We start from the raw sequence: 17,477 nt of genomic DNA, 5'->3' as shown, positions 1-17,477 counted from the left end.
TTAGTTTAAAGTGTCTGTACTCTTCCCAGATGGTCTGTGACTGTAAATCAGCTGTGATGGACTGGCCGAGTGTTTCCCCGTCGAGGCGCTGGGATGATGGTCATCTTTCTACGAGATAAACCCTCTGACAGCACGTATGACTCCTTCTCCTTCAGTGTTTCTCACGCCGAGAACAACACTGCTCTGGATCCCTCAGGGCGTCAGCTTTCCTGCCAAGCTATCGAGAGTGTCTTTGCGTTTCTGAGAGCCAGAGAATGAAAAAGAATGTCAAGATCTAATCAAAAGCCTCTTGTAACGTGTGATTATGGCAGCGGTGAAACCGAGCCAACTCTCGTCATGTGAATGTGTGCGGTTGGGAAGCACAGACACTAATACGGTAGCGAGGGTCACATGACAGGAACAGGATGGGGTTTTAGACGATACATTAACATTATCAGCTTGTCTGCATTTACAAAGTATGGAAGCTTGAAAAATATGGTAAAGAATATGATAAATGTGACTTTATACCTCATATTATATGTGTTTTTTTCTCACAATTCTGAGAAAAAAGTCTGAATTGTGAGATTAAACGTCGCAGTTGCCTCTTCTGTGTTTTATTGGGTGGTTGCGGTCGATGGATCTGACACTGAGTTAGTGAGGTAAAGCAGGGAACGTGTGCTTTAGCCAGTCCTGGACTGATGGAGCAGAAGGAAAACACACACAACAACCACAGACATTTGGCCCATTTCCCTGCCAGCGGTTCCCCTTACACACACTCCCCTGCGGCGACTGGGTCTCAGCAATATGTTTCTCATTGTGCTTGATCTGTTCTTCTGCTCACCTGAAGAACCTCTGACTCCTCCAGACGGGAGAAACCAACGCTTTATTTCACCTGTATGTGTATTAAAGCTGTGTGTGTATTAAAGCTGTATGTGTTAAAGCTGTGTGTGTATTAAAGCTGTGTGTGTATTAAAGCTGTGTGTCGTCTGCACGTCTGGACGTTCCCTGAGTCTGAATGAACAGCTTGACACAATGCTGACGCAGAGAGGAACCTCAAGACACATGAGTTATGATGTGTTCAGAAATCAAGGGTAACCAAGCCTACAAAACTATAATTTGAGAACATTCCCATTGAGCTATTATTTCTGAACGTTCTGTGAACATTCAAAACGTCCAGTTTATTAATGTTTTAAAAATGTTTTCTCTTGCTCACGTGATCGTCAAGAGGACATTCCACTGTATCATTCTTCAATCTGGATGATGTTCTAAAACAACTTGCATTTAAAACATTAGATGAACATCCATCTAAAAAATTTCAGAAAAAAGTTCCAACAACAATGTTTTTTTCCTAACGTTTTGAGAACATTATTAAAAACGGGATAACTTTGAATGAACGTTTTATTAATGTTGCTGGAAGAGTGTTTGATCATAACTCTCAGAAGACGTTCCCTGTTTTCCGGGAATGCTTCATAAGCAGCGGGATATATGTAGGTGTACTGTAGCAATAAGAACATTTACATGACAGGTTCCCATGTGAAGTCCAAGTCTTCTACTTGTTCTTCTGGATGGAAAGCTCATAATAGTTGTAACAGATGTTAGAAATCTCTTTTATTTTATTTCAGTTTCATTACAAAAACTCTTCTTTCATCAATCTTTCATCTCAAGTTAACCTCAAACATTCCTAACACAGACTGGTTGAGACCGGAGGCACGAGGACAGATGAATTCATCACTGGTGTTTCCCGCTGGACCCTGATGAAGATGAAGTACGACCTGTGTGAGCTTCAGTCAACGGGCCTGATCATCATACGCACAGACTTCATGGAGTAAAACCCCCCTCCGTAATCGGCCCAGAAGATGCCGTCCTGAAACCTGCTGCGATACACTCCTCCTGAATACCACACGCCGTTCAGGTTGGTCTGACCGCAGGCGCTGAACCACCAGCCGGCCTTGTGGAAATGAGCACAGTTCCCTGGAAGACAAGACGACAGGGTTTCACATCAACACCTGCCAAATGCGGATAAAGATCACCTGTGGCGGGAAACGCTGTCGAATCACGGGCCAAGTTGGCACGCTATTATATTTACTCACTGTGCTGGGGAAGTTCGTGTGAGCCAAATCTGTGCAGATTTAGCGCAAATAGTCGTCATGATATATTAAATACAGCGTATTGTGCAGAATCTGCTCATATCTGGCTTACTTGAACACACACGTCACTACACAACACATAACGGCGCGCTTGTTCATTTGCACTGAAGCAATAGCGGAGATTAAAAAGAGTTTGGTTCACAGAAAAGACATTGATATCCTACATTTTTTGTTGTTCTATTGATCTGTCCATCTAAACACATTTATGGTGAGAGGATGAAAGAAGAAGAGAGGAGATGCTGTAATGACAGGGTTTAGTTTGAATAAGAAATGAATGTATGAAATCCAAAACTTTATATATATATACAGGTGCTGGTCATAAAATTAGAATATCATCAAAAAGTTGATTTATTTCAAGAATTCAACTTAACAGGTGAAACTAATATATTATATAGACTCATTACATGCAAAGTGAGATATTTCAAGCCTTTATTTGTTATAATTTTGATGATTATGGCTTACAGATTATGAAACCCACGAAATCAAAATCCCAGAAAATTAGAATATTACATGAAATCACACAGTAATTACACAGTAATACCATGGTCATTGAACCAGGTTTTGGTTCTTTTGGCAGTGTGGGCAGGTGCAAATCCTGCTGGAAAATGTCCTGGTAGACGGCTGTGTTGACTCTGGATTTAATAAAGCACAGTGGACCAAAGTCCTCTTTTCTGATGAGAGCAAATGTCGCAACTCATTTGGAAACCAAGGTCCCAGAGTCTGGAGGAAGAATGGAGAGGCACACAATCTAAGATGCTTGAAGTCCAGTGTGAAGTTTCCACAGTCTGTGTTGGTTTGGGGAGCCATGTCATCGGCTGGTGTTGGTCCACTGTGCCGTCCACTCAACGCAGCCGTCTACCAGGACATTTCCAGAGCACTTCATGCTTCCTTCAGCAGACAAGCTTTATGGAGATGCTGACTTCATTTTCCAGCAGGATTTGCACCGGCCCACACTGCCAAAATAACCAAAACCTGGTTCAATGACCATGGTATCACTGTGTAATTACTGTGTGATTTCATGGAATATTCTAATTTTCTGGGATTTTGATTTCATGGGTTTCATAAACTGTAAGCCATAATCATCAAAATTATAACAAATAAAGGTTTGAAATATCTCACTTTGCATGTAATGAGTAAGGGATAATGTATAGAGAGGCGGTTGTTATAGCGAATAACAAGCCCGACAGGCTGAACGAGACAGCCTGAAGGGCTTGTTATTCGCTATAAAGACCGCCTCTCTATACATTATCCCGCTTATTACATGGCTACCTACAAAATAAATAAATAATTTGACACGAATTATTGATTTAAAAAGGAGTTTATTGATTTAAAAACGATTGTATTGCTTCCGCCAAAGAAAATAGTCCGTTCCGCGTCCATAGCAACGCGCTGTTTTTCATGGCAACGGTCTGTTATAGTTCGCAGCGGTCTGTTATCAAGAAATAACAGACCGCATTCTACATTGGAAATCAGCCAAGCCATGTAATAAGTCTATATAATATATTAGTTTCACCTGTTAAGTTGAATTCTTGAAATAAATCAACTTTTTGATGATATTCTAATTTTATGACCAGCACCTGTATATAAGCCGTGACATAGTTAATCTGGCTCATTTCTTTTTCTTTTTTTTTGGTAGCAGAAATTCTAAATGGTCTGTAACTTAAAAATCTAGTTGATTGTCCAAATACAAATACAAATTGGCCGGTGAGTGAAAAAGTTAATTTCAGACCCTGAATAAGACCCGTAGTCAGCGCTGTCTGAACGACTGGTGGATAAACATGGACTGATGACGTCAGTGTGGGCATTTCACTCATAAATGTGCTTTACGGTCCTTGAACACTGAGCCCGGGATTCTCGCACATTAAAAAATAAATACGATCTCACGTCGTGTCAATCACGTTTACACACTGCCTCCGAAACTTTCGTTCGTCATTAAAAAAAAAAAATTTGATTGATTGGGTTCAATTTTCTGTGTTTTTCGCATCCGTAACAAGCATTTTGAGATGTGTTTTGACAATTCAGAGCCACCGTACAAGCGGACAATTGGTGGTCTTGTTTTTAATATGCGTCTCCAGTATTGCTAGCAAAGCATCAAACTGAGCCACTGACATCTGAAGTAAGCTTTGAATCTCTCGGGATAATCCCGCCGCGAACTCTCCTTCCTCCCAATATTTCCTCTTTCTTTTCCTCTCTTTAAGAAGAGAGAGGACCACAAAATCATCCTCACTGCTTGAAGACTCTATTTTGTATTGTTTTGCAATTTTTTCCCCGCAACTGATTAATTAATAGGCATTGGACTATTGTGTGCAAGGTTTCTGTGTGGGACAGATTTTTCGGATGACAAATACAAAGAACGCATACGAAAATTTCAGACTCAGTGTGCAAGGAGCTTTAGTCTTGCTTTGAGTCATAAAATGACCGCATGGGCTTCACGAACATGTACAAGCGGAGGCCACACCCTGCTAACAGGTCCAGTATTTGTACTGGAACACAAGACTTCACAATCCTCCACCCGGGGTGTTCAGGTGTAGTGAGTGTAACTGTGTGAACAGCATGGATCTGGTTCGACACAACGTTAGCCGTGTGGCGTGTGAAAGCACCTGAGAAGGCGTCGTGGTCGTGGTCCAGCGTGGTGAAGGGTTTGCCGTTGTTGCTGGTCAGTGAGTCTCCAGCGTTGCCCTGGTACGAGCCCAGACGCAGACGGTACGCCTGTCTCTCCGGCTCCAGGTAGAAGCTGCTGTACGCCGCGTAAACCTTCTTCCCCATCCAGTCCTCCAGCTCCACCAGCAGCTTGTAGTCGTCCTGCTTGCCCAGGTTATAGATGTTCTCCAGACCCAGCCAGTGTTCGCCGTCCACGCTGCCAAAGCCTTTCTGGAGGAAAAGGAAAAGAGAGCCGTTGAAAACGCTGTTTTCTTTACCATCGCACTGGCCTTTGAAGCACTGGAAAGGCTTCTTTGATCAGCTGGGCTTAGCTGATGATGGATGTTTCAGATATCACCAGACCTTACCCTGCTGATTTCAGCACATACTGCGGCGTATTATTATTTCATGAGTGAACGAGTGCACGAGTTTAGTTACAACTCAAACACCCCCGAAGCGGCTCGTCAACACTGGGATGTGTGTTACGGTGAGGTTTAAGAGACTTCACTGTGTGTGTGTGTGTGGCGCCCGAGGCGAAAGGACCGCTGACACATGAGCGCAATCACAACAAACGGACATGAACCAGATCCAGCTGTTTATCTCTAATGTTAGCGTACGCCTCTCTGAGACACGCTCAGCGTCTGTGATTCTCTGAAAGCCTCTAATAATATCGCAGCTCAGAAAGACGTGATCCAGATCAAGCAATTATTATATTCTGTATAACTTTACCAATATACCCAAAAGACTGTTATACAGGAGCCCCTTCTTCTGAAAAGCACACTGTGCTCTGATTGGCCAGTTGGATCAGTGTGTTGTGATTGGCCGAGCGCTTCGAGTGTGTTTGGGAACCATAACCGCCAGTTTCAACACACTACTAACTAACTCAACCAGGCCCCGCCCCTTTATTCTGCGCATGAATTATTATAATGACTGTTCATTCCCGGAAGAAACTCAAGACTACAATGGAGGCGTTTCAGGAGTTCAGAAACACTAACACTGATATAGAGAAGAACTGGAGCTTTTTCATGATCAAACAGCAACATTACACACTAAAGAGAGATGAAGATGGGGGAAAAGAAGTAGAATATGACCTCTTTAATATTATTTACCAGTGTTGTTAGCACAGAGGGGCCTCCACCTCTAGTTTTATTCCTGGATAATTCATCCGTTACAGAATCATTTAACTCAGCGTTTCATTGATGCATTGGCCATCGCTATACCTTATAGCTGTCCCAGTTCCTGAAGAAGTTGACGGACCCGTCCTTCCTCCTCTGGATGAGGGTCCAGCCGCCTCGGTCCACGTCATGCTCACACCAGGCCTGTACAGGTGTCTCCGAGCCCTCCGGCGTCAGCAGGTACGCCCCGCTGGCGGTGTGTCCCGCCTGCAACACCTGCACACAGTCCCGGAACGGACCTCGGGACACCAGAACACACTAATGAGTGCTGATGAGGAGGGAAGGAGCAGTAAAGCCTTGTTTATACTTTAGCCTAGCACTGCAGCGCAAGCCTCCGCGCGCACCCCCCCAAACACACGCGCCGTTTATACCTAATGCGCTCGCCGCTGTACTATTCTTTGAAACCACAGGGGGCGACTCGGAGTAATTGTCCTCATCAGGAATCATCGGTGAGAAGAAGTAAGGTACACACCTGAATGTTTATTTTAGTACACTTCACCAAAACCACACTCCAAAAGAGTCGTGTAAAGCAGTAAACCTTGAGATTATTACTTGTGACATTAGAACAAAATTTAAATGGATATGAGACGCACAAACTGGGTGCCGGTGCGGTGATATGTATATGCTCGACCAGATTGTGCTCAAAGTCGTGCATCTTCGGATGCAGAGCCGCGCGGAAAGTTAAAAAATGGCGTCAAGCGAAAAGAGGTATCGCGCACTCAACGCGCACGACGCTCACATCACGATGACAACATTTTTGCTCGTGCGGACGCGGCGAGTATAAACCAAGCTTAAAGGTGCTCTTCAATACTGACAGTAGTCTCCATTCGTGCTGTTGTTCTTTTCAGACTGTCCTTTTGTTCTCTGTAGATTACCAGATACAGCTTAACATGCCTAAGGATAACAGTTAACAAGGGAGTGTACTAGCTCAGTTTTCTAGATCGAGTTATTAGTCTGCATAGGCCTATTGTATTAAAGGTTTTATTGGGTCTGATTAGGCTTTGGTACATTTTATATTGTACAGTTCTGATATGCTTGACTTACATTCATCCATTTGGCAGACTCTTTTACCTAAAGCGACTTGCATTTCATTCAAAGTGTTCTTCTTTTTTTATCAACACTTAAATGTGGGTAAGTAAAATAAATAAAAATCTACATTTTGAGCAAAGAGCTGAGCTGATCAGATCAGATTCAGAGCGATGATCAAAACACTGATGGAGTATATCGTGTCTTTTGAATAATGACTCTGGATTCAAACTGTGTAAACGTGTTTCTTTACTTTCTTTAGGCAATGTTATACAACTCACTGGCGCTTCATTGTCGCCCTCTCGTGACATCATATCACTTGCGCCAACCTAGGACACCATAGCAACAACACCACCGAGTAGATCGAGTCCATCAACACCTCAAAGCTTCGCAGTCCTGTAGCTCGTCCTGGGTCGACATTTCATTCTGTGACATCAGGCAGTTTTGATGTGTTGATGGACTCGATCTACTCGGTGGATCTCGGTGGATTCTGTACTGAAAGAGTACAGAATCTCCTGATCAAAGCACAGGAGATTCTGTACTCTTTCAGTCGATGCATAATAGCTCCCCCTATAACAGTGAAAACACGGAAAGATGGAAAATTCAGTCAATGGCGGGGAAAAGAAGGGGAAAAGGTTCAGGGAAGAAGGAGGAGGGAAGCGGTGAATGTTTAATTACAAACTAAACAAACAACAAAGTGAAAGTAAAGCGAGAGCCCCTTACGGACGACTGCCGCATAACGAAAACAAAACAACAACATAAAGTCCAGGCCTGGTCCTCTGTCGTCTTCCACTGTCATCACTCCTCCTTTTATCCTTCCAGAGCTCCTCCGTAGGACTCGAGACCGCTGTGTCACGCAGGTGATGCTCATTAACATTCCTCACTCCAATCTCACTGCTCTCGGCCCCGCCCTGCTTCACGCCACATCAGCCTATGACACTGGCGTTGCAAGCGCCACCACCTACTATTTATGATTAATCTCAATTTATTGTGCACGTCTTAGAAATCTAAACGAAATCTAAAATCTAAATCCCAGCCAATCAGAAGAAAGTGTGGGCGAAGTCTCTCTCCAAGCGCACTGCACTGGCAACCAAATCAATCCAAAATCACTGCCAATCAGAAGAGAGTGTGGGCGAGTACAACCAAATGGATAAATAATTAAATTCAAAAATATTACACCATTTTAACATTATAAAAAATACATACTGAGTGACTGAATCAATCATATATTACACTTGTTTGTTCACAGTTTGAATGTTCTCGCTTCCTTTAATTTATTTTGAGGATCTGAGGTGAGTTATTCATTGTCTCTTTCAGTACGGTTATAAATGATATTCAAACTCACATCAGATGCTTTTAACATTAAATAAAAGACACCTTGTATCATGTGTGTCGTGGCGTCTGGTCATGGGTGTCATGGAAATGATGAGTGTGTAATGAGTTGATCAGTGATGTGTTACCCTCCAGACTGGCGTTGGCCTGACGAGCTGGCCTGTCCTCTGGAGCGGGCACGCCGGGGCTCCTCTGGATCTCGTTGGAGAGGCGGGGCACGTACACGGGGAGGTTCTCCGGCACGACCTGCAGGAGCGGCGGAGGCGGCGGCTCCCGTGGGTGATTCCCGTACACCTGCAGGCATCGCTCCTCCAGAGCGGCGATCAGCAGAGACTGGTTGTTGACCAGCGCCGCCAGCGTGGAGAAGCGCTGCTCCAGCTCCCGGTAGAGGCCGGACACCCGCAGCGCCTCCGCCGTGCCGTTCAGGACCCGGCCCTCCAGCGCCGCCAGCTCCAGGGAGTTATCCCGCTTGCGGATGATCTCGTGCAGCAGCTGCATGTACAGCTGGGTGACGCGCGAGTTCATGTTGCGCGACTCTTTACGCAAAAGCTTCATTTCGTTGACCATGTTTCCATCCACGTCCACGATCAACCGCAGCGTGTCCATCTCACGCCTCTGCTTGGTCAAGATCTCGCGGACGTTGGCCACGTCCGTCTGCGTCACGCGCTCTCCATCGGGCAGAGACGGACCCTGGCTGGCACAGATCGGCCCTGTGATCTTCTGCTCTGGGACCAAGAACGTGTAAGAGCACTTTTTGGGCTCCCCGTCTTCTGCGAGCCTCCTCTTTCGGCTCGGGACGGGCCCCCTGGAAGCGCTCTGGCTCCGTTCACCGGTGAGGACCCAGAGAAGAGCGCACAAGAGCCAGGCATGAGGACTCATCACAGCAGAGGAGGAGACCGACCCTGAGACACACACACCACAGAGACACACACACTGCACTTACTGGATGATGCTGCACATCTGTATGTTTTCCATTCAGTGACACACTTCCGAAATAACAGAAACACTATGAAAGATTTGCTATGTCAGTTATAAGAAGCATCAGTGTGATTAGAGGAGTAGTTCACTTCAGAAGTAAAATCTCCTGATAATTTACTTTCTTTCTTTAGTCGCACAGAAATTAAGGTTTTTGAGGAAAACACTCCAGGATGTTTCTCCATATAGTGTCTTCAATGGGGTCCAACGGGTTGAAGGTCCAAATGTGAGTTTCAGTGCAGCTTCAAAGTCTCGACACGATCCAGCCGAGGAATAAGAGTCTCATGTAGAGACTTTGAAGCTGCACTGAAACTCACATTTGGACCTTCAACCCGTTGGACCCCATCGAAGACACTATATGGAGAAAAATCCTGGAGTGTTTTCCTCAAAAACCTTAGTTTCCTTTTGCCTGAAGAAAGAAAGACATCGACATCTTGGATGGCGTGGCGGGAGAGTAAATTATCAGGAGATTTTACTACTCCTCTAACATCACACAGTCAGGGGCAGTGAGTCTGAATGCAGTATTAGTGGGGCGGCAGTGGCTCAGTGGTTCATGTAGATTGTCTACAAACTGGAAGGTTGGTGGTTCAATCCCCGGTTCCACCTGACCAAGTGTCGAGGTGTCCTTGAGCAAGACACCTAACCCCAGCTGCTCCCGACGAGCTGGATCGCCTTGCATGGCTGACACCGCCGTCGGTGTACGAATGAGTGAGTGAATGGGTGAATGTGAGGCAATATTGTAAAGCGCTTTGGTGGCCATTGGGTCTGTGAAAGCGCTATATAAATGCAGTCCATTTACCATTTAGTGTTGGAGTTTCTGTGAGGAGCGCTTGGCCGTCGCATGTCAGCTCACGGTCAGGTGAGTTTGCTTTCCATCTTATTAGTGGTCCAGTTTTCCCTTCTCTGCTCATGAAAGGTTTGGTTTCTCATAAGAAACCCAGTGACTCCTTCAGCATAGGTAGCGATCGCTGTCATTCACAGTGGCTTCAGGCTTCAGTGCTGCTTCATTTATACTTGCTTTCTAAATGCCAGTGATGCTTTAGCTTCTTTAATGCAGCTTTACTTAGAAATGAAGGACATGACATTACAACAAGAGCTTTTACTGTAAGTGTAGGCTGTGTGTTTGTCATATTGAGTCTGAAGGATAGTCTGTACAGGGAAATAGAAATGTGTTTGTCGTGAGCAGAACTGCAGCCTTAAATAGCGCCTGGCACGACTGATGAGTTCAGTCACAGTAATGTGAACATTATTCCAGCGGTTTGGTGACTGGCTGCTTCAGGATTTTCCATCACGAACACTGCTCTTTCACAATGTCCGGAAAACAGAACGAGGGAGGGAACGGATCCATCCCGAGTCAAAGAAAAAGAAAATAAGTTAGGTCAGATTTTCTTGTAGTTCTCTGTCATACAGGGATGGAAAAGTCAAATAATAAATATTTTTTTGAGATGCTCTGGAACTCAGTTGCTGCTGAAGTAAAGAAGCACTTGAGAATAAATGCACATTGTTGAAGAATAAAGGATGTTTGGGCTTGTGTGCATGCAGCTGGATATTATAAAACTATGATCCAATTATTCACAAAAATTAGCAAAACACTGACACTTTTCAGACTTGTATTGTTTACATTTGTTGAGTATGAATAATAATAAAAAACACCTGGAGAATATGGAAAATTAACTGTTAAAAACACACACATTCAGAAGTTTTGCATGTCACTTTTTGTTAATTTCAACAACACTAGTAATCCTGCTTAAGCATGTGCAGATTTGTCAGGAGTGAACTACTCTACACGTACAGCCATGAAGCCTCTTCATCTGCACATGAACATGTGAGACATGTAAAGCGTATCCATGCGCTAGCAGACTCTGAACCAGGGTGGAAAAAGTTACTCACAGTAGCCGTGTTTGAGAGCTGTGAGGAATCTGCACGGTCTCGCTGGAAAACCCCAGTCGGATGAGGTTACGTCCGCCTGAAGCCGGTTCAAGGCTTGCTTTTAAACTCACACAAGAACTAATACTTTCATTCTGGTTTCTGAAGATCACGTGATGAAGGGACAGTTTGTCCTTCTGCATAAAGGCTGACATGCATCTAATACACCCATAGACAAGCAGTGCAAACATTTCACTCTACATGTGTCTGAGGCGTGAGGTGAACGGCGGCTCCACAACATCCACTCCTCCAGCATTCCTCCCAGTCTAGACACATCTGGACTTTATAGGGTGTGTTATCGAGCATTCAGAGGATTATTATGCAGATAAATGTTCTTCTGTTTCTACAGTCATCAGCCATCATTCATGACTTCACTGTGTTATGCAATCCAACATTAATAAAAGTGTGTATATTTAGATGTGTGTAATAATTCATTTATATGTCTATGACAACAGAAGTATCAACAGAGTAAAGATTAGAGAGTAAAGCAGCAGAAATCAAGTTACAGTCACTGACCTCTGTAGATGATCCTCCGACTACTGCTGTAGATGAGTGTGTGTGTGTGTGTGTGTGTGTGTGTGTGTGTGCGTGCGTGTGTGTGTGTGTGTGTGTGTGTGTGCGTGTGTGTGTGTGTGTGTGTGCGTGTGTGTGTGTGTGTGTGTTCCTTCTGTCAGGATCCTCCGACTACTGGAGTCTCTCCTGCTGCAGACGAGTGTGTGTGTGTGAGTGTGTGTGTGTGTGCGTGTGTGTGTGTGTGCGTGTGTGTGTTCCTTCTGTCAGGATCCTCCGACTACTGGAGTCTCTCCTGCTGCAGACGAGTGTGTGTGTGTGTGTGTGTGTGTGTGTGTGTGTGTGTGTGTGTGTGAGAGAGTGTGAGTGTGTGTTAATTACAGTGACAATGAATGAAGAACATTGTCTTCATAAATGTATTAACCACAGAAATAGTAATGTAAGAACATGGTGGCACAGAGACTGGAGGTAAACGGCTCCAGCTAGCACACCGCTCCCAATAAGTGACAAAATAATTCTCCTATTTGCATGTTGTGATTTGTATAGTCACAGTGTGTACGAATAACAAGGTCAGATGAGACTAGGGTTGGGTATCGGTTGGGTTTTATCCGATACCAGTACCTACTCGGTATTTTTCAAACGGTTCCGGTGCTTAAACGGTTCTTGAAACGGTACTTAAGAAAACTAAACTGCACACACTTTATCAAAAAAATAATACCTCTGTGTGTGTGTGTGTGTGTGTGTGTGTGTGTGTGTGTGTGTGTGTGTGTGTGAAAAAGATTTTCTGATTTCTGATTAAATTAAAAATTGTGCCCTTTAAAAGGCTACTGATGTAGCACAAAACACTTGAGTTAGGATCAAAATTTTGTCTTCTCATATTATGACTTTTACAAAACAGAGAAATATCTGACACTGAGCAGAAATATTTAACACACACAGTATAGCCTCATATAAATATACTTGATATTGATATACTTCATACTTGATATGCAAGATTTGCAGTTGGCATTAAAATGCTAGACTTACCCGAAGAGGAACACTGGCAGCTGAACTTGAACTTTAGTCAAGCGTGTCAGAGGTTTTGGGTTCTAATCCGCATTCGTAATTTTTTTATTTATTTTTTTAATTTATTTTTTAAACCGATTATGCTCATCAGTGGTTGTATATCAAGCAGGGACACTTCGTGTCCATTATATTTTGAGATTTCACCAGAACGAATAGATATGAGGTGCCGTCTAGGGCTTAAATCAAACTTCATTCACGCACATATGAAACCCTTGCATACACATATACTAGTCACACATACATGTATACTGCTGAATGCTCAAACTAATACATATGAAATGCACAATGCTCACGCACACACACGCAAACTCTACACACACGAGACGCGCGGAACTCTCCGCGCACATAGGCTACTCATCTGAGACGCGAGCACACACACACAAACACACACACAAACTCTCCGCGCAAATACTCATCTGAGACGCGAGCACGCACACACAAACACTCCGCGCACATAATCATATAGACGGCGCCTCATAAATAGATCGATCTCCGCAACGTATTGAAGCGCGCGTCCGAGTGAAGACAGTGCGATGCGCGAGCCAAGAGAAAACACTGTATCCGAGCCACTGATCGCAGCGGCAACGAGCACTTTGATCACTTGATTTAAAAAACACATTTCAGCGTTAGATCCTCTCTTATTTAACAAACGAACTAAATGAATGCTCTGCTGGTTTACTGATGTTTTATTATTGGATCATTCGTGCCGCGAGATGTTTTATAGGGGGCGGTAAAAAACGTCAGTCACCGAAATCAGGCACCGAAAGTTTCGTTCTTATTCGGTCTGGTTACTACCGTTTACGTCGGAACCGGTTCCCTATTAGAACCGGGTTTCGGTACCCAACCCTAGATGAGACACAGCCGTCTTCTAACCGTACACACACTGGGAACTATATTCTCAGAAGGCGAAGCACTGCTACTTCTGCGGAGGGATTTACTCCAGCTCTGAGGAACTCTCTGCTCCTCCTACGCTAGCTGGAGCCATTTACCTCCAGTCTTTGTGCTAAGCTAGGCTAGCGGTGGGTGCGTCAGACAGAGTTACGGCACGCACGGAGATGAGAAGGGTGTGTGTGGACTTATCTAACTCTGGGGGATACGGCGAGTCCCAAAAAGTCGGCGTGTTCCTTTAAGGCGAGATTTTAAAACATGAGATTTGAAAACAAGACTTTCACTGTTTCACACATCATGTGGCAACAAGTTCCTTATACCTATACACTTTATTATAAAGTCTTTCTGAAATATTAGACATGATACACTGGAATAAGCAGGACTCTGCTGTCCTGTAGCCGGTTGTGTCCCAGTAAACGTGCTTTTACTTCAGCGTTTCAGAGAGTCGTTCATTTATTCCTGTCAAGCTGAACGTTCAAACACAGAGAGGCCTGAGGAAATGAGAAATGATCTTATTCAGACGGTCAGTCTATCATCAGACATGGAGTTAACCGTAGATCTGAGCAGATTCATCACAACTAAACATGACGCTCCAGATCACGACACTGGCAAACACTGATCAGTGATGTTATGAGGATCGTTGTGCACTTTTACAGCTGTAAAGACAAACTGCAGTTCTGTTATCCCTTGTTTCTGCCAAAGAATAAAGAATAAAATAAAGAATAAAGAATTATTTTTTACTTCCAGAAATCATGTTGCTGCTGTATTTTGCTCAGGCTTAATGTCCCAAAAAACCTGGTTGTGTAATAAAGACCTGACTGTAAAACCTCTGAACACCACAGCACTCTCAAATCAAAGTACATGTGTAGGAGGAGAAAGTACGAGTAAAGTGTAGGCTACTGTTTTTTGCTTCTGAAATGTGAGTAAAAGCACTATTATTCAGTCTAAATTTCACTTGAGTAAAGTACAAATCCCGTACAATAATATTAAAGTAGGCTACAGTAATCAAGTATTTCACACTGTTTAACTCACACTGGACTCGTGCTTCTAATGTTGGGTAATATATATATCTGAAAGCATATTGAATCATCTGAATCACCGGTTGAAGCAAGCATCGGACTGATGATATATCTGATATCTTATTGTATTTAGTTTATTGCTGTTTGTACTTCTTGTTGAGCTGTTATTGTTCTGAACAGAGCTGAAAGATGGTTTAATCAGCAGCGAGTGTTGCTCTGCTGCCCTCTTGTGTTCACAATCATTCAGCTCCAATACTTCCATCATGCTGGAGTGTGTATGATGGAGAATTATCTCAAGCTGCTGTGTGTGGAAACACTATTAATTCATACTTAATGCACAGATAATCATGAAACACATATTTTTATTCTTTGGCATTTAGTTCAGTTTGAGAGCTGTGGTCTGTTTTGGCTTCTTTGTTCATTTCATGATTCTGTATGATGTACATCACTTTGGTCAACTTCTGTTTTCTTAACCTTATAAATCTCTCGTTATGCTTCATCATCACCAAATATTGGATTCAATCTTTTTGTCAACTTGTTTTCTTTCAATTAGGATGGATTTTGTATTTATTTTTTGAACTGATTAATCATAGGCCTTATTTATCCGAGCTTACCTCCGTTTTTGAGTGAAAAAAGAGTTATTTAATTTTACATAAAAAATGGAAAAAAATGCACTGTTTATCACACTAGTGTGCGTTAATGTTTAACTAGGAAATGTGTTTTCTCTTTTGTTTTTAACTAGGAAAAATGCCTTTTTTTTACAAAATGGCGCAAAGTCTCACTTTAAACCGGTCTAAATGACCGGCCTTCAAAAAAACGTGAACGTGTGTGTGTGTGTGTGTGTGTGTTCGGAGCACAGGTCCGAGGCCTTTATTTCTACAAGCCCACATGAACATACGTGAAGATGAACATGATGAACACTAAATGTTCTTCTGATTTTCAACATCTCGGGCCCTATCTTGCACCCAGCGCAATTGGCTTTGTACAGCGACACATGTATCATTCCTATTTTGCACCCGCGCACAGCGGACTTTTCCCTCCACAGACGCACGTCGGTTAACTAGGAAATACACTTGCGCTCCCCGGGGCGGTTCAGCGCAAAGAGGAGGCGTGTTCCGACACAAACGTTCCCTGGTGCTATTTTGCAGTTTTAGAAAACAATTCCGCCTCTGACAGAAAAAAACTTGTCTAAAGTCAGTGGCGCGTTGCGCATGTTATTCATATGCTATTTTAAGGGCGCATGCTTGGCCATAATCAATGTAGCGTGTGCACAACGCACATACACTTTGATTCTCTCATCTACACAGAAGCAGCGGTTTTCATTTTTGCAAATCATACATTATTACGATAGATAGATAGATAAGGTTTGAAGATAGATAGATAGATAGATAGATAGATAGATAGATAAGGTTTGAAGATAGATAGATAGATAGATAGATAGATAGATAGATAAGGTTTGAAGATAGATAGATAGATAGATGGATAGATAAGGTTTGAAGCTAGATAGATAGATAGATAGATAGATAGATAGATAGATAGACAGTTTATTATAAAAGCATACATCTAGCTTACACATTTACCCAAATTATTATACGCCTTTTTAACCGAAGCTAATCTGGGTGTGTTTCTCCATCCCCAATGTCACTTCTCTGTGTTTTACGGCCCTGACGAGAACGTCGGTCTCCTCGGCTGTGAACCGCTCCTGCAAATCCGCCGTTATAATAGCAATCCGCCATGGAACAAGCGCGCCTGCTCTTAAAGGGAATGTGAGATGATGCTCTGATTGGTTTATTTCACGTTACGCCCAAACCACACCTATGAGTAATGAAGCTACTTCAGACCAACACATTTTAGATTTGCGTCATTTATCCCACCGGTACAATAGCAACAGCGCCTGAGATCCGCCCACAAAGTTACTTGCGTTTCGCGCTTGATACGTTTTAGATCGTTAAAATAGGGCCCCTCCTCTCATTAATTTTCAATGGGTGGTCGTTTCTGACCAATATTGTAAGGGTCCTGCTCTGACAGTCTTGTCTGTTTTGTCACTGTTTAATGTTTCCTTGTTTGTCTTGTGTCTGAGCACATGGCTCTGTCTTTGTTTGTGTTTGCCATGTGCTCCTCTTGTCCTGCCTCCTTGTTTCCTGTTACCACGCCCCCTTGTTTAGTCCACATCTTGCCCTCGTTTCAATAATTGTGCTCACCTGTTCCTCGTGTGCTCTGGTCCCTTTATATTGTGCCTTTTTCCCTCATGTCTTTGCTGGTTCGTTTTGTGTGCTTTGTGGTGTAGTCTTGTTTGCCTGCCTTTTGTATGGTTAAACATAGTTCCTGGTCTAGTTGAGTATTTGATCGTTTCTAGCAGTTGTGTATCCTTTTGCTTTTTCCTTCATGTTTTGTTCTAGTTAGGCTTTGCTTTGTTTTTCTCTCTTTTAGTTTTATTTCTTCTCTAGGTTATCTTCTCCAGTTTCTAGTTCCCTATAAGTTAGTTATTTTGTTTTATTTATTTTTTGATTGCAAGTTCACTTTGTTTTAGTCCTAGCTCTTTTCTTTTTCTTCTAGTCTTTGTTCTGTTTTAGTTTTAATTCCTTATTTGCCTATTTAATTATACTCTTGTGCCTTGTCTGTTTATCTTGTCTTTTCTTGTTCATTGTGAGTCTTGTGTGTGTTCCTGCCCGGCCTTGCATCCTGAGATTTACTGACCATTGAACCCCACTGTCTGACAGCTAGACTGTACCACCTTCCACATCGAAGAGATCATCAAGCCTCTGGATCCTTGTGTTCCTGTTTGTTTTCCACAC

General features: G+C 43.2%; 1 protein-coding gene across 2 annotated transcripts; it reads right to left on the bottom strand.

The window, feature by feature from the left end:
- Positions 1-1,360: 1,360 nt before the first annotated feature.
- Positions 1,361-12,031, bottom strand: angptl1b (angiopoietin-like 1b). Of its 2 annotated transcripts, none has more exons than XM_079876503.1 (5): positions 11,717-12,031; positions 8,428-9,201; positions 5,987-6,180; positions 4,727-4,997; positions 1,361-1,950 (listed from the first exon to the last, which is right to left on the bottom strand). In XM_079876503.1, exons 2-5 carry the CDS (start codon positions 9,176-9,178, stop codon positions 1,763-1,765), a joined length of 1,404 nt encoding a protein of 467 aa, XP_079732629.1. In that variant the 5' UTR covers positions 9,179-9,201; positions 11,717-12,031; the 3' UTR covers positions 1,361-1,762. The 2 variants fall into 2 exon arrangements, with proteins under 2 accessions (XP_079732629.1, XP_079732628.1); XM_079876502.1 differs by lacking the exon at positions 11,717-12,031 and adding an exon at positions 11,165-11,661.
- Positions 12,032-17,477: the final 5,446 nt, after the last annotated feature.

The sequence above is a fragment of the Squalius cephalus genome (genome assembly GCF_949319135.1).
Source record: "Squalius cephalus genome assembly, chromosome: 7".
NCBI lineage: Eukaryota > Metazoa > Chordata > Actinopteri > Cypriniformes > Leuciscidae > Squalius > Squalius cephalus.
The sequence above is the reverse complement of the archived record's forward strand: the minus strand, read 5'-3'. Positions and strand labels throughout refer to the sequence as shown.

Excerpts from the sequence above, each read along its gene's own strand:
- angptl1b (XM_079876503.1), bottom strand. The coding sequence starts at position 9,178 with ATGAGTCCTCATGCCTGGCTCTTGTGCGCTCTTCTCTGGGTCCTCACC. Across the intron at positions 6,181-8,427 it reads GGCCAACGCCAGTCTGGAGG|GTCCGTTCCGGGACTGTGTG; the intron begins GTAACACATCAC and ends TGGTGTCCCGAG. Across the intron at positions 4,998-5,986 it reads GGAACTGGGACAGCTATAAG|AAAGGCTTTGGCAGCGTGGA; the intron begins GTATAGCGATGG and ends CTTTTCCTCCAG.